The following is a 22311-nucleotide window of genomic DNA, read 5'->3' on the forward strand; positions in this document are numbered from 1 at the left end:
GTTTTATTTATCTCGATTCGCGCACAGACAGCCAGCCCCATTCTGTACGAACCGTCCTTCGATCACGATCGATTTCTTGCTTCGTCTCGCCATGTGTACGCGATGTTGAGTTAGTTCCAGACAAAGCCGCGGCATGGAAAATTCAACGATACGTCTCGTAAGTTTATTCCCCGTGGGTCTGTTGGGAATTTTACGACCAAAGGAGTTAGTATATCCACCAGGTAGGCTTATTTGATTTTTGTCGTTTCGATCGTACGTAGAATGGTACCTTTTAATTATTTTACGACGAAGGAATTTACGATAAAATCACGTAACAGCGGATAAGCGTGAGTTGGCGATAAACGCGAGGGAAAGCTTAGTCGAGGTTCTGTAATGGCCGCTACTTGGTTTGCGGTGGTTTGATGAAAGGGCGAGAGTCCGTGGCATTATTTGCGGCTTTTCACTCGCGGCTGCGGGTCAAAGGTGCGACTTTGACTGTCGTGCAATTGCCCTGGCGTCGATCGTAGCCTCGAACGTATAATGTTCTCGCCAGAACACTATCGTTAGCGTGTCTAGGATAACGCGTGAGAATCGTTGCAGTGGGCCTTTCGAGCGTTGGCATCGTGTCGCGTGTCGAACAGCTTTTCTCCCAATTTATTACGATTCTTAAATCGCTCGCTGAAAGGTCGCTCGGCTGCGATTCGTGCTGCGATTATCGTGATTTTTAAGAAGCTTCTTACGTAGAATGTTACGTAACGCGCGAGGAAGCGTTGAACGATTTCGGATTCAAATCATCCGAAATCATGCGAGTTTTCCGTAAATTTCGCGGCAACGTCCTGTTCGGATATTTTTCTTTTAGACTTACAGTTAGTTCGTCTATTATCTCGAGATTCTGACAACAAAAAGTACATAACCATATAAAAAGGGTATAAGTCGAAGTTGCGTAAATTGTGAGAGCTTGGAACTCGTAAAACCAGTCCATTAAGGGCGAAGGCTACACGCCGAAGAATCTTCCCTTGGGAAGATAGAGCATCGAATAAAGCTGCCTATCAACGGTATGTCGGTCAAGCTGGAACAAGCGTCGAAACACGGCCCTCGAAGCGATGCGTAACAGTTAAACGATAAATCAGCTCATCTTTATCGCGAGCAGGCTGTCGGTAATATATTCCGGTTAGGAGCGAGAAAAATCGTTTTGGAGGCGGTTTCTTCGTCTAGGAAACTCTGGTAAATTTTCTATTCGACCGTCGTAAATAATAATTATTTACAGACCGATTACGTCATAGAGTACGTCGTCTGTTCGTTAAAGCAGCCTAACCCAATACTTGAAAACCTACTAGGTTTTCAATAGCAAGACTATTATTAGTAAAATTAATAGACTAGGTTTAAATGGCAAGATTAATTATTTTCCAAGCTAGATGATCGATGTTAGTAAATCATCCACACGAACGTTCGTTCCTGTAAATAAATTCGTAAGGTACGGAACAACCTTTTTCACAGATCGGAGTTGATCGAGCTGTTGAGATAAATATCAGGTTGCTATGATCACCAGTTCCTACACGCAGATTTGGTACGACTATTTACGATTTTCTTCTGTTTCCCTGTTGGTGTGTTGTAAATGGTTGTACAAGGTGGTAAAATACAGAGCATGCAAAACTAATCTGTATGAATCAATTAAATATCAAACCTCGAACTTATTTAATAACACGAGCATCGACTCGAAATCTGATTATCTGAAAATTAAGTGAATCTTCGTGCAAATAAGTAGATAAGTTGCGTTCCATTGTACGTGAAACTAATTAACCAGGAAGTCGCGCGTTTCTTCGAGCCAAGGAGAATCGTTTCGTCGAACGCATTTAACGTCGCCTTAAACGAGAATCGCTAATCCGCCTGGTTCGCGGACGAACAGAGACTATTCTCTCATCGACGCGGTGCAATTTCGATCTACGTACTCGTACACTATGCGGCCATGCGATTTCCGTGTAGTCACGAACACGGTTTTCTTATTATCCTGATACCGTGCAACCTTCTGCTCGCCTCGAAACCTTGGTCGTCGTTCGACCCGCATCGATTCCAGGTTTTCAAACGCGCGATCTCGAGAGTAAATCGACCGTAATTTAGGAAACACGGGCTGATAAACGATTCGATGTATCGAAGAAGGCTTTCTTTAAAGTATTTTTAAAGTATCATCGATGACACTGGAAACTGTGGTTGACACGACGCGAAAGATTTCTCGTTCGAACAACCAATATCGCCATTTCGAACATCGATATCGTACGGAAGAATCCTTTTATTTTCTGACGGTTCTTCGACCCGAAGCGATTCGGAAAAATTCGGAATCATCGTTTCGACACGGCATTCGTCCGCGAGGCTGCGAACAATGGCATCTTAACTCGCCACGCTGTTTCAAGCGGCCAGCTCGACCAATTAGTTGCTATTGTAGCAGCAAATGCGAGTAAAGCTCGTAGAAGAATCGCGTGGTTGCATCGTGTATGCGTGGAGGATACTCGCCGCTCGACCACGTGCGTTCTCCAGACACATCAGAGGCGTTAAGAATACCTCGAGTTATTCTAATGATAAATCAGCATAGGTATGAACGTCTTCGTTAACAAATGCCTGTGCTACCTACGTCGTCCTTGTTAATCGCAACCGATTATCGTAGGCTCAGGCAGCGATTACAATATCGTTGGTTCGTTAGAGTCGCTTGACGCAATCGCGGTAGGAAAAGTGACACTTTCAGGCAATCACGACGTTACGCGGAACAGAATTCGTAATTCTGATAAGATAAGGTAAATTGTTTAAAAAAAGGAACTACAAACGAGATATGTCTCGCGTTAACGCGACGTTGATCTTTAATGGATCAATGTCGATCTTTTTGTGTAATTTGCCACTTAAATTCGAAATGGTAGAACGCTCGTGTGTATGATTATGCATAGCTATGTGTAAATGTGCGATATAAATCCTCGTTGAGAAATACGCAAGCGACTTTTAATAAGCAACCGGTTCTAACAAAGTTCGTTTAATAAAACGTAACCGCTCGTTATCGGCTATTTAACGACTGTTTTGAACGCGCTATGCCGATTAGAAGTATCCATAAGATAAACGACATTAATTTACTAAGTACTCGAGCGAGGATAATTAAACGTTCTCGCATCAACGAGTAGAAGATAAGAAGATTGTAGCGAGACCTTGGCCGGGGTGAGAAAACGGCGATGGGTCGGATGTTTTTTCGTCGATTCTCGCGTTCGGCCGTGTCGAACGAAATGAGTTTCGTACACGGAAACCGCTTGGTTCGATCTTAGTACTTTATCCAATGGTAAAATACAGGCATTAGCGTAATGAAATTGCATCGTTTACGCTGGAACGCGGCGATCTCGCGCTGTGAAATGGTATAGCTTAATTAAGGTTCGTCTAGATGCCGACGCTCGGCTGAAATATCGCGATCGTTGCTTTATTTTTCTAATAACCGTCCTTAATTGTACCTTGATCCTAGTATCGCGACACGCCCCTGGCTGAATCGTGGCGCGAGTAATTGTTTTCTTACAAAAACCGACTTTTAACCGTGAACCAGTAACTTTCGCAACGTCCTCCCATTCAGAAGCATCGACGCTTAACGTTTTCTCGAATTCTTCTTCAGATTGTCGCAGTCTCAGTTCTCACGATTACAGAAATTGATCCATTCGTTTTGTTATCAAACTTGCATCGAATTACTCTTTCATAATCTACGTTCTTACCACGTTTCCTACTATTACTGTAATGTTATTTGCTTATAAGAGGTCTTTTTACTACGATTTAGAATGTAGGACTTGATTGCTGTAAAAAAAGGTAGTTTGGCTGCAGCATGGATAATGATACACTAATAAAGTACAATAAATCGGTAAGGAGTGAAATAAAATTGCAGGGACATAGATACGAGGCTACGTAATTCCCAAGTCACGTGGAGCATACAGAAGATTATATTAACAGCCTTACCGTAGCCAGCTGCAAAAACTCTAAGCAATCGTTCAATTTCGCGAAAGTCTTGCTGGGAAATTATCCTCGAGGAATAACCCCTCTTTATTTCATACATCGCTCGACAGCGCTCTTAATCCTCGTTAGATCTGCCTACTTTCGTAGTTCCGCTCGATACTCGCCGTTAAACATCGGACAACCTTTTAACGTAAACTGTAGGCTTAGTACGTATTAATTTTGCGGCTAAACGGAAAAAGATGCATCACTTTCTCTGGATTCTCGTGTTTTCAGAAACACACGGGCGTCACGCGAGGCCGCGCGTGCACTCTTCGACACGAACAGTCTGCGAGCATAAATTGGTCGGTGAAAAATACGCGTGTCGCGCGATAAATCCCTGCTTCCTCCTGCCGTTTTTTTATTTTCCCGTGGCGCCATCGGCATGCACCCCGGACGACCGTTAATTTGCACGTAAATAAGCGTCGGACGCTAGATGGGCCGAGCTCGTAAAATTATTCATCTCTCTGTAATTTATAAATACCCTTGACCCAAGCGTTCGCGTTACTTTCGTTATAGCGGTGTAAATATCGTAAGAGTTTCTCCGCGGCTCTCCGTTTCGCTTATACGCGTAATATATTCGCATCTGCTTGTAATCCAGGTTTTACGGTCGCCCCGTGGCTCGTGAAATCAATAATTTTCAATTTAATTGCGATCAACACCGGTTCCTGCGGACAGTCGATTTTTCTGATCGTCGCGACGGGTCCAATTAACGATCCTTCGTGAATGATTATGCATTTCGGAAGTAGCTGCTTACTCCCATATCAATTTGTATAACTTAGATGTTTATCATTTTGCGTTTTTAATTGCACGACTCGTACGCTGTTCCACGCAGATTCGCAGGATTCTCATTCTTTTTTTCTTTTTTTACAAAATACTTCTTTCGTCGATCGATCCTCCGATTATACAATAAATGCAATAAATTTATGCAATAAAATTATGCAATAAATTTTCTATTTTATCCTGCTACACACGAGGGTTGACCTACTTATTGCACTTATGGTCGGGAATATTTTTCCATCTTCCATAGTGTTATTCTTTCATCTACCCGAAAGATCCCATGTTCAGATGTAAATGTACGTTAGCTGGAATACAAAGTATTTCTAGGTATCGACCTCGTTAACCGGACGCTGGGTGGTTTTAATAAGCAATTATAAGCGCGACCTGTTGACCCACGGAAACGAAATCATGAGTTCCGAGAAGAACTCGTGCCGATCCCTTGCAGAATCTCTCAGACAACATCTCCGAAGTCACGACTTGGTACATTTTGTACCGGTATCTTTCCAGGAAGGTAATCCTCGGGCGAATTGCTCTTTCTTTCGGCTGAAAGATCTATGCGAGCTACGTATACGAGGGCAGGATTAAAGATTACTTTGAAAACACCGAGCTTTTCGACCTAAGTCTCCGCTTTTTAAAAGCGGATGCTTTTAGGCGTTAGAACCTACAAGGTTACTTGACACGTTCTCCGTGCAATGAAAAACAAGCGGTTAAACGATGTCCGAAGAATTTTTCCGATTAGAAATCTGTCGTCTGAATGACTGTACTTGTAAGTACTTGATACGAAGTTGATATCCGCCTAAAAAGAAGATACAACATGACGTACAAATATGGAATGCGGTACGTAAAACGTAATAATAATAATAATACTAATAAATACTGGCTATTAGTTAGACAATAATAAGCTATTAGAGTAGGATGATTTTCTTAATCTCTTAACTACCAGTTGCAACAAATAACTTTAATCGAGCAACACGAGCGACGAGAAATATGCATAAGCTACTTTTGCATAAACGAATGAGAAGGATATGTCAGACGTCCAGGTATAATTGATCCACGCGAAGAATTATGAATTACTATTCCAGACGATTGCGGAAACCGCCATCTAATAGAATAGTAATTACAAGAGTGTTAGGATCTTTTAGATCGTCACGGTAATGGATTGAAGCTCTGATTAGATGTATCAAGATGATCGTAATGAGGAATCGTGTACGTTAATTGATGCGAAACGGCAATCGTTGCGAGATTACGTTGCATGCGATGTATATAAGCGCGAAAGAGAATTTGAAAAGAAAGAAAAGGGAAAAAGGTCGAGTCGCTTGGACGTTTCTGCTTCTTTTTCTCTTTCCTGCGAATTTCTTATTATTTACACGTGCACACGTGCAAGGTGAGCAGAGAGCCGAGGTATTAATCGCCAGGGGGACAGTGATTTATGTCGGCTGCATCAGGAACTCATTAGGCCAAGTAGCGGATGACGTGTAACGGCGCGAAATTTAATTTCATCTTTTCCGAGCTACCGCCATTTTGCCTATTTCCCGCCGCCGCGAAATTAATGGAAATTTTAGAAACACGTACGTTGTCCATCGGCGTTTCCAATACCCGCTTTTTCACGTTGATTCTTCTAATTTCCGTAAGTATTCGCGGAAACGCCAATAACGCGCGAGGAATTGACGAATTCTTGAAACCTTGACGCGTTAAGTTGCGATATTTTGTCGTATTCTATTATATTTATATCTTTTTATTATAAAATATCCGACAGATAGTTTAATCGCTTGTTAACCTTCGTTCAGTTTTTAATTTCAACGAAATCACGTTGTTTTCGAACGATCGATGGAAAAACATCGGCATTGTTTTACTAGGAAAAAGTATTTCCCAAGAACCACGATGAATTGAAAAGGAAAAGCAGCCCGTTCGGGATAATATTTCATGAATCTACTTCGCCCCTTTGAGAAACTTACGTTTCTTCTCGAGGAATTTAAATTAAAGGAAACGCGCGTTCCGTTATAAACGCACGCCGGTAATTTATCGAAATTGCCATGAAACGATTCGATCATCATCACGGCAGCACGATAATCGCGTTTTCCAAAAACGTTCGTACCTCGATGGTTTACCGCGTGTTCCGCTGATGAAGATCGATGTAAATTAGAGCGTAGGACGTTTTAGTCGTGTCTTTTTTACTTTGTACCAACGACTGCGCTCTAATGGCACGTTAATCGAACAGAGGGGTCCCACTATATGGCCATCGTAGCACCGCTGTGCAAAATCGTCGTGGAGTGATCGACGGCGATCAAATTCGTAGATCCTTTCGGTCGTAAACTGAAACGGGACAACCAGGTGAAATGCAGGAAGCGGAGATGGTCGAGGCTGCAGGTACGCATTTTATTAGCAGCTATTAATCTTTCGCCGACAGAGTATTACTGCACACGGGTATTTAACACCGCGGGTTATGAAAATTCACTCTTCTCTAAAAAAAACTACATCATCTAGTTACCGCTGATATCATCGGCACAGATATTTCACGTTTTATGCTCGTCGTTTCTTACCAGGTTCGTACTCGTTTTACGTAATTCATACTACTTTTTTCGTCTCTTTTTCATCTGGCTATACCTGTTATTTATTACTTCTAACTTCGGACACCGTACGTTCCTGCGAGAAAAGATACAGCCGAGAATCGAATAGCGTATGAACCGAATCGTATAGCGTTTAACGTCCATTGGAAATATCGAACGTTCTTTTCTTTCGAACAAGGAAATTCTATTGGGTTGGCACCTAAGTGATCGCGGTTTTTGTCATTACCACTTATGGCAAAACCCGCGATCGCTTAGTTGCCAACCCAATACATCTTCGTGGTCGATTTACCTAACCGACAAACAATATGAAATCTTGCTTCCAAGGCGACTAGAAAATATCACGTCATTTACTTATCCGTCCAAATATAATCTAACCTGTTCCATTATCTTGCATTGCGAAACGCAACCAATTATTATACTTCGTCGAAAAAAGGATTCGAAAGCCATCTGAGTGAACAGTGCCTGCAGGCGTCTCGTTTCCTCGTTGTTATTATTATTTCTATCGCGTTATTATTCATCGCCTCCATTAATCTTCCATTAAGTCGACAAAAAGCTCGGTAATTGGAAAAGAGCCTAAGGAAATCGACGAGACTCGTAGTTTCCGTAGATTTCGTGTTCGTTGGTCGACGAATTTTCCGCAGGCGAATATTTTCACGACACGAAATGTCTCATTTCGCATACAAAATCGTTCGCCAGGCGAATAAAGAGACATCGGCGAAAGAAACGACAGAAACTGGGCGTAATTTGTCGAGATGATCGTAATTTGTAGGAAGGACAGGCTGGATGGGTGTTCTCTAGTGTTCAACTAAATGTTCCTCATCGGGATAATGAGAGGATTTGCTCGTCTCGGCTGCATTAGAGCAAATGATCCGGTAGATGCGCTCCATCACTTCTCGCGCGTTCCTCGTTGCGACGATACACGTCCTTGTTCGTTCCTTGACTGTACAGTTACTCGGATGGGAAACTCGGCCAATGACTCCAAAGAACAGCAGCGAAATAGCAGTCGAACGGGTGACGTTAGTTTTGGGTACGTTAGGCTCGTTGATTTTACCTTCGATCTACGATAAACCCGCGATTGAAAAGCTCGATTGGAAAGTGGCAGAAACGCGATTTTTTCTACGAAGCGGATCGGCATAGAAACGACGCGCAACGTTCGTACGTATTTACTTGGAAAAATGGTACGAACGTTCTCCAACGCTAGGTTGATACAGTTATTCGGAACGAAATGGGAAACTCGGCCAATGACTCCGTGAAACAGCAATGACATAGCGGCGGAAGTGTCGACGTTGGATTTAGACGCGACACGCAAGTTTCAAGCTTAAATTGATGATTTGCTCGTTAAGCTAACGAGGTTTTATCATAAATCTCTGGAAGCTTGTACTAGCTTCTTTCATCTCACTTTCACTTACAAGCTCGTGTACGAAACCGCGTGAAAAAACACTCGATCCATTCATTAAATCTTACGAACGAGTTGACGTTAAACCTGTTTTGACAACCCCGATACCCGCGAACCCGTTAACGAATACGCTTCTCTACGGTTCCGTGTGTGCAATAATTGCCATTATCGGGAATTAAGCAAAGAAGAGAAAACGCGTGCTGGAAAAGCCAGTCGCACGGAATTCTTATTCGTCGCTGGCAACGCAAGAAACATTCGAAGGATTCTTGAATTAATTTTATCGCAATTCAAATATAATTGGGTTTGCGATAAATTCGCTTCTTTCCGATACTTTCTAAGTGAAATTAAATACACGTGATACATCACGTTTCACAGTTTTCGAATTTTATTACCAGATTCTACGGATCGTGGAGTTTCCGCGATATTTCGATCGAAGGAGTTGACCCATTGTCCGAGATGTTGACGAGATCTCTGCGTCTTTAACGACGACGAGAGGGATCAACTTCGCTTCTAGATATTTCGCAGAGGCGGCACGGCGGTGAGAACCTGTGGGATTCTTTATCGATGCCTGTCACTTCTTACCATTCCTGATGAAACGTATTTATTAAGAGCTCGACGTGCCTGCGTACATTTCTTCAGGCGTCGTACGGTCGCGTTACAGTTATCGAAGAACACCGCAAAAACCGCTAAGAAACCTGGCGAACTTTCAAGATAGGATCGCGCGTTCGACTATCCCTGAAAACGATTATGCACTATGTATGTACGTTAAACCACGAACGTACTTTTTTCAATGTAACGCGCTTTTTCTCAGCTACGAATTAATAATAAAATTGAAAGATCCACGATCCATAAATTATCGCGTGGATCTCGTGTGATTCTCGTGTGATGCACGATCGAAATTACGATGTCTAAGATTTATAGTCGTATAGTTTCCAATTTTATCTTGTTTCTCTACGTCATCCATCAATCTATCCTTCGATGCAGCTCGTTAATATTCAACGTTCCGTCGAACAACTTGATCGATCTTAGTTTCTCATAAAACCGTACACCGCCCTCTGCCATGTATCTGAATATCGGAACGGGTGAAGATAAGAAAGGGAAGAAGGGAAAGATAAGAAATACTGGAAAAGATCGCAGAACCGTTGGATTCGCGATAGAAAGTGGCAGCGGCGATTTACGGAAAATCAAAAAATTGCTGGGAGGCGTGCAGCCGCGAACGAGGAAGTCCATATTCACCTGGTGAAGAAGCTCGAACGTGATCTGAAGAGGAAATGGGACCACTGGGTGGGAGTGAGCCAAAGAGATGCTCGCAGACGATGAGTTGACGGAAAAAACTCGCGAGACTCGCCGCGACTCGTTTCGTCTCTCATCTACCAACGAGGAAATGCTTGATGATGGACGAAGCGTCTTGATTACGTCTCCGAGTCATCTGGTCGCGCGATAATTACGACGTGAAGCTATTCGCTTGTGTATATGTGCGTGTCATTCCACGTATTATATATGTCTTCTACGTGTTACTTGGTACAGATGTACTTTATTTTTAATGCATAATGCGCATTTTCATACGACATTACCGAAAACGCAAGTATCGCGCGGAGATGGGACGAGGTGGTTCGGTGTTAGTGGACCTTTTATTTTCGCGAGGAGGGGAAAATGCAATTATACCCAGTGGCCCGTGTCACAGGGTCATGTGGGACTCGACAGGTGGTACGCTACTAAAAACCCCTCCTCTATCCGCTCCAACCCCGGAACCGTAAACGGGTTAGTGGATCTAAGTAGGGTGAAGTCTACCTTTGCAATTAAAGTCGATTTTGTGTCTTCTAAACGCCTCAAATACGTCACACTATACATAACTCAATACATAAGGTGACAAAATATTATCAAAAAGTTTCGATATTCGTCGTCTGCGCGTGATATTACGTATACAATGAATTCGATTTATACGTGATTCTGGAAAAAAACGATCACTGCCATGATTATGAAACGAGCGCCTAATCATGTAAATGATATTCGAACACCTTAGAATCGTAATATGTGTTTGTTTGGAAGAGTAATAAAAGAGCATCTCTAAAGGTATAGAAATATACGGGCGTATAATAATGTTGTTAACGACGAAGTTATTAATCGTTGGGGGGAGGGAGGCTGATATATTGACTGTCATGGATGCGACAACCGATCATTCTAATCTACGACACGAAAGCGGCTAGGAAAAGCAAAAGCCTTTTACACAGTAAATCAATTCGTAATCGTGGCCTTCCAGTACGATCTTACTAACCCAACGGACACGAGGCAACACGAGGCGATCTGTACGCCGGTGATTCTTCGACGTTGAATGATTTAACTCCGCGAATAGATCAGGCGATTAAACGTTAAATACTTTAAAATGAGAGAAAATATACATCAGCCAGCTGCCATTCAAACCATCGGCCAGATAAACGTTTTCATATTAACCTTCGGGTAATACGATAACTGGTACACGAATTTAGTTCACTTTCGAGTTTCCTGCCTTCCTGTTCCGTTTATTCGTCCATGCACTTTTTCCTACAACATCGACACCACCGGTTTCGTTCTCTTTCTTCCCTTTGTGTCTATATCTTCCTTCGTCATGCACGTGCATCGAACCGCCTACCTAACGCGAATAATTTTATTTTCTCGCCGGCCGGCGAGCGTGGCCAGTCGTGAAAGCAACAAATTAACCGACGACGCTATCGTAGGTCGATACCGGCTATGTAAGCACAGTGAGTTATAGAGTGTTCGCTGCAACCTTTGCCGTGCACGACCCGCTACCTAACGCCAGTCCCGTTTCCACGTGTAACAAACGTAATTACGCGTGGTAATTGCCTCGCATTGTCGTTCTCGACGATCGTACATAGCGTTATTGTCGAACGTTAGAAAAATTCCGCAATTGCTCGCTTACTTTTACAGACGACTCTATTCGAACGATAGGTCCACTGCTACTTTTCACGAAATGATATTTCGCGTTCGTCGCTACATAAAATACGATACATTCTTTTAAACGGTAAAATCTTATCGAAGCAGGGAATAAGGTAGAGCTTAAATTAACTCTGAAAATAACGGGATAATGGAAGGATTTTAAAAACCGAGGGTGATTGTCGTTTGCGTGAAGTTTTTCGATGACTGTTATCTTTTCAGCGGAAGATCGGAGGAGACGTGGAGGTTTTAATTCGTAACCGAAGCGCGTACATAATATAATAATCATGCGGATCAGCGATAAAATAAATGGAGACTAGCAATTTTTGCATAATTTCACGCTCTTTTTACGATTACAATGATTTTATGATGTCAATTACATCAGTCACGATGAAACTTCTGAAAGACCTGACGGAAACGCTTCTCTTATCACCTACAACCTAATTCGTTGTAACAGAGATTAGTAGACCCAGACAAAGTCTATTTCATTAGATAAGGTAACTATCGACCTCGTTCGTTGTAATGAAATAACATGCACAGAAAAATACTATAGCAAACAGTCTACGGGTCTCTTGAAAGAATTTGGTATCGATTAAAGCGCAAGAAAAATTGACGAATAAATAGATATTAATTTATGGATAATTAACACAAATTTACGATTCGTATTGCGTTTAGAAATATTCATTGAATAAAATAAATAATTAAAGACAGAGGCGTAAGAAGAAGAAGAATATTCGCGTAAATAAAATTTTGACGATCTTAGTTTATTCGAATGTTTTCTACGATGTGATAAGAGTATTTTTCTGTGGAAAAAAAAAGAAAAATTGACCTCGACCGTGACAGGATTCGAACCTGCAATCTTCGGATCCGAAGTCCGACGCCTTATCCGTTAGGCCACACGGTCATCTAGGGGTGGTTACCCCGTTCATGAAAACCTTCATCCTATCCGACTTTAAATTTCATTAAAAACCCATAAATAAAGTTCGATTTTACATATTACATATCTTACGTTGATTTTAGAGATCTATTACTACCGTAGAAGTAATAAAATACGAAATTTATGCTAATTATATAATATTCCTACTGAGCGGTATAATTGAATCATTTTGCCTTTTTTGGTGGAATCACGATGTTTACGTGCTAACAGAAATTATGATTAAGAGACATATAAATATATATATGTATATATATTCAATTTTATACTTGAATTTATTTCTTTAAATGTCTATATTTCTTAAATTCTAGGTAACATAGTATATGTATTCTCAATATATATTTCTAATAGAGGTAAAATATCTCGATAAGATTTCTAGAAACGTAGATCAACATTTTACTTATTTTTTATCATTCTTCGCTTAATTGATCGTTCTAATAACCACAAAGTAGGAAACTTTATTACAAATAAAATTCAGTAATATCCTTCCAACTATAGCAATATGCCCCACCTTACAACTTCTACCGGTACTACTTTCAGCGATATAATGCTCAAAAGAATCGCCAATCTACAAGAAAAAAAGAACGGAAGCAGAAAAAATACCAAACACGCATCTACTGTAAAATTCACCACTAAATCTCATCCTATACCCTAACGTCCGATTCCCATTCGTTCGACGCTGTGCACAATACTCTGAACGTTCGAAATAAAAATGGTAAAAATCAAAAATCAAAGGAAGAGCAGAAACCTATTTTATCTACAGCGAGGCCCCATTGTACCTCCTGTTATTACATACATATATACACATACAGACACGCAGGCACATCGAAGAGGGAACTGGAACGTGTGAGATAGGGCTTTCCGTGCTTCACCATAAATTCTCTACCCAAACGCCATCACGCTCCGCTCGGTTCGAGGCCGAACAGGCTTAATGAAACCGACGATGAGGCGGTAGACACGCGGCAATTATCGAACCGAGTATTCGAGACTGTTCGGTGCTCGGGGCGACCGTACCTTCGGAAATACAATCGTGGAAAAACAATTTTGCATAAAGGGAAGATAACAGCGAGGGTTTTGATCGACGATAAACATGAAGGCCCCACGGCTCGTCGCGATTTCTTTTCGTTGCCGATCCACCTGAAACATAGAGGATCCTCTTCTTCTTCGTTTCCTTTTTATTCGTCGTCGTCGTCTTCTTCTTCTTCATCCTCTTCTTCATCTGCTCGTTCTTTTTCTTCATCTTCATGGATGCAAGCGAGATAAATCAAGGCCGTGCAATAAATTCAAAAGACTCGGACGTTTTATCCTTCGGTAAATACGCTGATACAGAGGATGATTTAACAGTTCCCGCCTCGCGGTGTAGCTTGTTAGTTAGACAAATGTAGCGTTGTCGTTGTGACTCTCTTCCTCTCTCTCTCTCTCTCTCTCTCTGTCTGTCTCTCTCTCTCTCTCTCTCTCTCTCTCTCTCTGTTTCGCATGCGAATCTTGGTGATGGTGTAGCGGCTGTTGGGAAGTTGGCTTTATTTGGACGATAAAAGCCGAGGCCGGTTTCATTCGAACAAATGCCAGCGTGTCCTTCGAATTTCGCTTCGTATGGCTCCTCCTTGCCCATTGCAACGTGTTTCATGCTTCATGCTGTTCCATCGTGGAGACGGGTGTTAAGGTTTCGTAGCTACTGTTACCTTTTACGAATAAAGGTTTGATAGTGCTAGTTTACAAAAATTATATCTGAAGATAAAGATTCGTTTGTAGGTATCACGATTATTCTTTTTTAAATATTCGTTGAATTTTCCACGGCGCAAGGCCTACTTGCTCCTTGTTCCATGCAGAGCTCCAGTTAAATGGTAATACCGTTTCATTGATCGCGTTGTGTAACGCGACATTGCGTCATGGTGAAATTTCGAATATTTCGGTGTCTTCGCCGTAGAAGATTTATAATTGGTTTATGCACTCCGCGCTTCGCCATTTAATACGCGATACCGTTTAATGCACAACTTTAACAAACTTTGAATAGTAAAAAAGCTTATTGCTAGTTACGTTTGTGTACGTTACGAGATAAAAATATTTCTGTGGAAAATTAAACGGTAATAATAAAAAGATGAGCAAACGTGGCGATGGCAGACAGCTGAAATCGAACGAAATTATTCTTGATGTAAGGTGGAACGTGCCCGAAGAATCGCATGCCAACATGGTATCCCACTATTGTCCAAAAGGCAATTAGCATGCCTCTGCTGACTCTTCTAGAAAAGAGGGGTGAATACATTAAACACTCCTCCGGATACTCGTCGATCGTGCGTGGGAGAACGTATTTCTGTGAACGTTGTACACGTAACGTGCAACATATTTATTTCATAGACACCCGTTACCTAAAAGTTCCCGCATATACAATTAACAACCACTTTCGTTATTTACCAAAAAATTACCAAGGATTATCGTCCGAAGATTTTCATGTACGCAACCAAACATTGAACATTTTCGAGAACTTACTTCAACGTTCTGCCTTTTATTTTCTTCGACGGTATATTACGTTAATGTTAATTTGTTATGTTTGTAGTTCAAAAGATTCATTAGATATTAAAAAGTATCCCACTTGAAGAATTCACGTTTCAATTACGATATTGCGAGCTTCTAAGTTTAAGTCGAATTTCTAACATTTAAGCATTCCAAACCACAAGCCAGCGTTTAAACGGGGGGAAAATAGAAGAAAAATGAACGCGGACGTAACTGACAATAGACGGTAGACTAAAGTATATTAAGCGTTGTGGAGACGAGGGCCTGAGTAAAGCGGGCTGAATGGCCGAGTTAATTTAGATTCCTCGGTGTACCTCTTGCGGCGTAAAAGACGTCGAAACGTCCGGGCGCGTTTCAATGTTACGTGATGGAAGCCCGGAGCCCATTCTACGGACTAAAGCGCGTAATTGACGTAACAACGTACATCATGAACTTTCGCATAGCCGCTGCCCGTTCCCATTTATGGCGTTAACTAACGACGGGTGGCCATAACGCGACCACGAAGGGCTACCATAGCGATACACCGGCACGATTGCCCCGGTGAAAGCCGGACCATTGTCTCTGTTCGCGGTCGTTTCGACCGAACAAGTGTTTCCGCGGCTCCCTGCCATGCATCCGCTCTCTTTCTGATTTATCCGCGCTTTGTACAGAAGGTACTCTTCTCTGACGTACATCTTCCAACCTGTTAGCTTGTCTATGCGAAGCTATGGTACCCAGTTTTAACAGCAAAATGTCACGTTTCAAAGATTGAAGCAGGAAGCGCTATATACATACATTCTCGCTTAAGATTTTTTTAACGATTTTTATTTGTACGTTAGCGCAATCCTACGCTACGTATGTCTTCCAGTTCTTGATCCGCTGAACCGTATATGTACCGCTGCGAATTCGTTCAGCACAGCTTTGGACTTTTTCCTATGCAACGCTGGTCATTTAGTGATTTCGTTGTGCAATTCCTCCGATTTCTATAACAAGCGTTTCCTTCGCTTGCTACTGATTCTTGTAGTTCACTCGCATCCTAGTAATTATCGTAGATAAATGAAACGTTTACTCGATACACGTGTAATTTATGTACATAGCTGCTGAGTAATTTATCAGGCGATTTTGTAAAACTTCCTTTTGACAAAAACCATCGACACATCTTATATACGTTGATTTTTATCTTTCGTTGTTCTGCGATTCTTAGCAACTTCAGGCAATAAATATTGTCATTGGGTTTGGCATCGTTACGATCGGTTGTTTGGTCGTTTTTCGGGCCTGCAGGATTTATACGCTTCCTCGAACATCGAACAACCTTTAATCATTCATGGATAGAACAACGTGCAATGTTAATTATCGGTGGAAGCGCTGCAAGTTTCGTTCTGCTTGTCAATAGCGATTAAAGTATTATAAACACGCAGGAGAACGGCGGCTTTCAAACATGGATTACGGGATCATGGGCCGGTTTGGCTGACTAAAGGGCGTGTTACATTGCATACCAGCGTGCCTCGTATTGGGCCTCTGCGCAGTGCGTGCGCAAAATTCATGGAGCGGTCCAAAAAATCTCCGTTGCCGTTCTCTCATCTTCCCTTGCGCCTATAATCTTCCAAGACCGTTCACAGGGACAGAATTTCTCATCAAACATGGTTCCATTTCGATTTCCGAAGCGTTCATCTAATTTCATCAATTTCATGAACTTTCGCTGAATGTTTGAAGTCTAACGATATCTATATTTGTTGAAATATTAAGTTGATGAAAATTCAAATGAAATTTAGAAAATTGTAAGTTAATTGTAGTAATAACTTTCGGGCACAAAAACAGAAATTTAAACGAACTATGACGCTACGAGTACATGGAAGCAGAAGGTAATAATACGAAGTTACAACAAGATTACGATAATAATGAATCAAGTTCCGCCCTTGTTACAAGATTAAACAGATCACGCTTGTACTCCATCATCCAGTTCGTATCTTTTATTTCTCAACATTAGCAAATTCATCTATTATAAAACAAATCCCTATAATGAAACAACTATCATAAGAACTGTTATACAAGCTTGAAGAAGTCCAAGCGTCGCTGACATCAATTTTACGGTTGCCATACGAGACTAATCTGGCTGATTAAAATTAACACACTCGATGCGTATCGCTTAATTATGTCTCCTGCTCTACCGACGCAATAATTTACTTAGCCTTGTAAATGTTGTTCGATGCGTAAAAAACGAGCATATTCTTCATCCGTGTACGTAATGTTAGGTACTTAAAGAGTATTCGATCGGTAATAGCTCTTCGTCGTTAAGTAACTTAATTAACGATTAACAGGAATGGCCGACGCGCACTGTGGTTAGTCTAATCCCTGGATTATAGGTTGAACGAAGTACAGCTGACACGAGAAGACCACGAGTACTTCCGGTAAAAGGGGAGGGACAAGGTGTAGCGTATCATTATCGAATATACGGTTCGTGTATTTCCTGCAGGTGAATGATGATTTTCGAAACGTTACATTCGTGTAAAAAACCAAGGTCTTTAATTTAAATTTTTCACTACGAAATTTGTCTTTACGTTGCGATACGTTCGTTAAGAATCTTCGAACGAAGTTAATTTCTAGACCAAGAAATACGACAAAAATATAAATACAATGGCAATGTATATCTCGTAAGAATAGAATAATTTCTCTCCTACAACGATCGTTTCAAAACGAATGCATATAATGCAACCGATTTCTCACTAGTATCGCGGTTTCCCTTCTCACGATAAATTCTTTACAATATAATAATATTAATTGCAATTATAGTAATTCTTCTTCAATTAGCCGTAACAATCTACGAATAAGTTCCCTTGTTTGTTTCCAATTTAGCCAGTCAAACGAGACGCGTTCGTATTTCAAATGCTCGATGAGATAAGAAATGTACATTAAATGTTTGCGAGGCTCGCTCCTACATGCATGAGAAAGACTATGATTAACTGCATCATGGTTGCGTACGGAATACATTGTTCTCGGTAGACGAGGCAACGAGAAAGCACAAGTTTCTGTTAACACTAAACAACGACGTTACGAAAAACTTGGCAGTTTCAGAGAGAACGTAGTCAGGTAATTAAGACAGGATTGTTAGTCCAGGTTGTTCCGCGGAAAGTAAAGGGTCGCTATAAGTGTTTCAGCAGATACATTAACACGGTTTTCATTCGACGATCGCACCTTGTTAGGCTGTTACTCGCTTCAACGTGCCGTGAAATCGACGTCCTCGCGAAATTATTTTGGTTTCTTTCTGTTAACGAGACTAAGAGCAATACTCGGTAGAAATGGAAAAGAATTGCCTGAAAAAGATACCAGCGGCTCGATTATTAGGTTCTTGAAAAATTGCTAACCCTTGAAATTTTTCAATTTTCGAACCTGAAAATTATTAATTCTAGCAATTCCTAACACGTTAGTTCCTTTTCCATTGGTTCGTTGAAATTTATCGCTCTTTCCGCCTCCATAAAATTACTGCGAACATCGAGACACGACTAATCTTCGAACGATGAAACTAAAAATAGAAGAGTTAGAAAGTCTTCGTTCTACGTTTCTCAACCTCTCAAGTTTCTAATATAATCTCTGCAATTAAATCGTCGTAAAAGCACGCGTAAAGCTATAAAAGCAGAACTTCCATTCGCCTGTTTTAGTAAACGTTGACTTTTAAGTAAATAAAATCCAACGCCTGGTTTCGTATCAACATTAACGAAACTTGAAAGCAATAAACCTGATCCTCGAGATATAATATATTCCTAGCTACTCCATAAATTGAATCAAAATTACGATCGAACCGTCGATCATACAGTATCGGATAACAAAAATTAGATAACAAGCTGCTACGATAAATAAGCGAACAAGCTCGTCTGGAATGGAAGAACGATCGTATTTCATGCGCGAGCCTGTTAAAATTAAGGAATGGCGCGAAAGCTGGTTTCTTTGTACAGAAAAGGAAAGGGCGTGAGTTTTCTCGGTCGTTGAAGAAAGACGGCCGCTCTCAAGCTGCAGTTCCATCACTCACGAGCAATTTGAATGATTCATGAGTGCACGCGTCCGTCGTCCGTATGAGAAGGGGGAAAAATAACTAACTTTCCCGTTTACAACCGTAGGAGATTTTCATGTAGGACTTGTCGATGATCCCTAGTCGCTCGTTGAAAATCTTGCAGCCACACCGCGAAGGGGGTGAAGTTTCGCTCGGAGGGATAGCTTCATGATTTATGGAAGATGCGTCGGGTACCTACCGCGTTGGAATTATTGGCAAGATCCTGATATGTCTTCGTCGCAATTGTCATCCCGATTGTAGGACGGTAGTATCTCGCCACGTCAAATGGCCACGTTGATCATTTGTCCATTTGCGATCTCGTCCGGACACGGTTTTCAGCGGACAATTTCAGCGTATTGATTTCCATTTGAAGAGGATACGTAATTTGTTTGGCGAGTGTGCTGAAAATTAGTAGCACGCGTGAGAAAACAGGTCTTTGGAGTTTCGATCTTTAAAGACTAATTTGGCAACGTTAAACGTTTTTTGATCGGTCTTTATCTCACATCTCGGGACTTTGCAGTTTCCAATGTTCAAACAGTCCGTCGAATAGTCGAACTTTCAAATTTCAGAATTTTAATGTTTCCAATTACGTCGCTAATGGTAATCGTTGTAATCGTAAAATAGGTGTCGTTTGCGTTTGAGTTAATAGATATAAAAATAATATTCGTGGATGTATGTGTCAGAGGTCTTGACCTGGGCTAATAGATTAGGAGATGTATCTCGGAAGGCTAATATTATTCGATAAAAAGAAAACACCGAGTTGCCACGCTGTTACCATACTATATAGGTATCTATGTGCGAATTTACGTTTAAATTCAACCATTATTAACGCGCAAAGGCAGCGAACCCTAACGAGAATATAATCTCTTTTATTATAATCGATTGACCGGCGAATAATGTGGATTCATCGATGGACACATCGATAGATTTGATAATACGTTCGCGGTATCTGTTGAGAAATCTAACAGGAGGTACTCGTGTTTCGCATCTACGAATTTTTCCAGGATGTAATTGCGTACTGAAACGATCGTGCATCACGTGTGCGATAAGTTAATCGCGATATTCGATCGTACGATAAGAGGGTTAACGCGTTTCGAGGAACAGATGCAGGAAACACGTTTTCTCTGCTGTTGGCGTTTATACGTACTTTTTGAAATCTTAATTTCTGTACTACGATAAAATTTCTATAGAAAATAGAACAAGTTATTGATCAGCTTTCTGCGCTTTCTTACGTATCGAAATAGATTCTCCGTACGGCAAAATACAAAGATTACCTTTCGTTCATCTTTTGCGAAGGATAACGTTTATACTTATAGAGCCGGTCCGACTAAATAAAAAGGAAAATTCCGTTGAAATAATCGTTTGCCCCAAGACAAACAATTATCGGTTTAACGCTTCACACCTTTCTAAATGTATTTAGCATAGATATCGTTTTCGACGCCCACGTCAAAGCGACTTTTTCTTCCATTTTCTACTTAACGGTACCAAGTTACGTGTAACGCCGTGAGCTCGAGCCACCTTTAAGAATTTATACGTGACAGTTTCTCGGAGGCAGACAGTTCGTCTGTGAACTACTTAGGGATTTCTCTATCTTTTTAGTGAGCCATTCTCTCGCCCCGTCGTATATGTACGATCGTCCAGACCCTTTCCACTAACTCGGCACGAGATAAGACGATCGTTCGGCCGTGGAATTTTTTAATTTATAACCACACGAAAACTCCATGGACAACGAGTTTTTGTCTCTATTAGCTTTTAACAAGATTGAAACGTTTACGTCAAACACTTTATTACTTTCTCTCATTTTTACATCTTCTTCTTGGTAAAGCAACAGAGTTCGGTTACGCGTCTCTGAGTAGATCGATCGTCGACAAGATCGTGCTCGTTGGTTGCTCTACGTGCTTTTTATACCGAAATTTTATTCGATTCTATTTGAATAAGGAAAAATTTAAGCTTACGTTAATTTAAATACTTTATAGTTCGTATCGCATTACAGTCTGTCACTTTTATCTGGAAAGTAAATTGCTCGTACAAGGCCATATTTTTGTAAATCCGAAGAAACGATATACGGTGGTATAGAGAGTTAAGGATCTATTTGATGTACGGACGCTCTAAAGTCGTTTCATATTTATAGCGGAATAAATCAGAAGGCAAAAAGAATTTCTGATACAGAGAATTTTTAATGTACTTTCTAGCGGACGTTGGCAAAACATGGAATGCCATCCATCATAATCATCTTGGTAAAAGTGTATCATGGAATGAACGACGTTGCTCGATGCCAGCGAAAACTGGAATGAAACGAATCTCGAGTTTAGGCACGTTCCACCAGGGATACAAGATTTCAAACGCAAACATAATATATTAACGTTTGCAAACGTTGCAAGCGAAAGAAAACGTGCTGATAAATCTTTCATAACTTATAATGTCACTGGAGCGCTTTAGAATTCTTATAATTCCGCTACAAGACATTCACGTGTATCAAATCTGAAATTAGTAAAAACGTTCGTTAAAACATATCTGTTGAACGTTAATCATTTTTTATTTTCATTTTCTTTCAGACTGGCGTCACGGCATTGCAGAGGACTGCTACCGAGGGCCATTTGGAGGTAGTGGAATTATTGCTGAAACACGGCGGCGACGTTGCTCGTCAGGATAACGTGGTGAGTCAGAATTTTATTTCATTATATACTCTTTTCCTATTGTGTTTTTACTACGGCGACAGATCGTTACATCGCAGCCGTGAAACTACGTTACTTGGAAATTTACGTACTCGTTTACCAAAATTTCCTTCTATTTCTTTCTTAAAATAATTTTACCGTACAGTCGACTTCGGTGACTTTAACGCACGGTTAGACAAGAAGCGCTACCTTTCGCGCAATCTTCCTTCCCCTATCCTACAGTATATTACAGTATAAACGTAAGAAACTATATATACACACATATTTCAATTTTCCAAAATGACGATATTTTATCGGACTTTTTCGTTCGACTTTTAAACTTCATTTTATTCGCCGCTGTGAATCGTTGCAATCGGTCGAGCTATACAAAATCTGAGTTAGCATACGGCTAACTCCAAAGCGTATATAAACCACGATTATCTCCGTCTATCTCCGAAGAAGATACAAAATACAAAGAGAACCATATCGAAAGCAAGGGAAGATGCATTCACGAGGAAAACTCGTTTCGCGCG

The 22311-nt window shown here is 41.0% G+C and overlaps 1 protein-coding gene and 1 non-coding gene across 5 annotated transcripts in view; one reads left to right on the forward strand and one right to left on the reverse strand.

Moving 5' to 3' along the window:
* The window catches only part of LOC100644494 (ankyrin repeat domain-containing protein 6), a 132712-nt gene that overhangs the window by 56739 nt on the left and 53662 nt on the right, over window positions 1-22311 (forward strand). For all 4 annotated transcript variants that reach the window (XM_020865829.2, XM_020865831.2, XM_020865830.2 and 1 more), the window contains one exon: window positions 21680-21781. In XM_020865829.2, coding sequence (XP_020721488.1) covers window positions 21680-21781 — 102 coding nt within the window. The remainder of the gene's footprint in view (window positions 1-21679; window positions 21782-22311) is intronic.
* On the reverse strand, window positions 12487-12559 carry TRNAR-UCG. Its single transcript has one exon. It is a non-coding gene; the product is annotated as a tRNA-Arg (tRNA).

Source organism: Bombus terrestris, chromosome 12, assembly GCF_910591885.1.
Source record: "Bombus terrestris chromosome 12, iyBomTerr1.2, whole genome shotgun sequence".
In the NCBI taxonomy this organism is placed as follows: domain Eukaryota; kingdom Metazoa; phylum Arthropoda; class Insecta; order Hymenoptera; family Apidae; genus Bombus; species Bombus terrestris.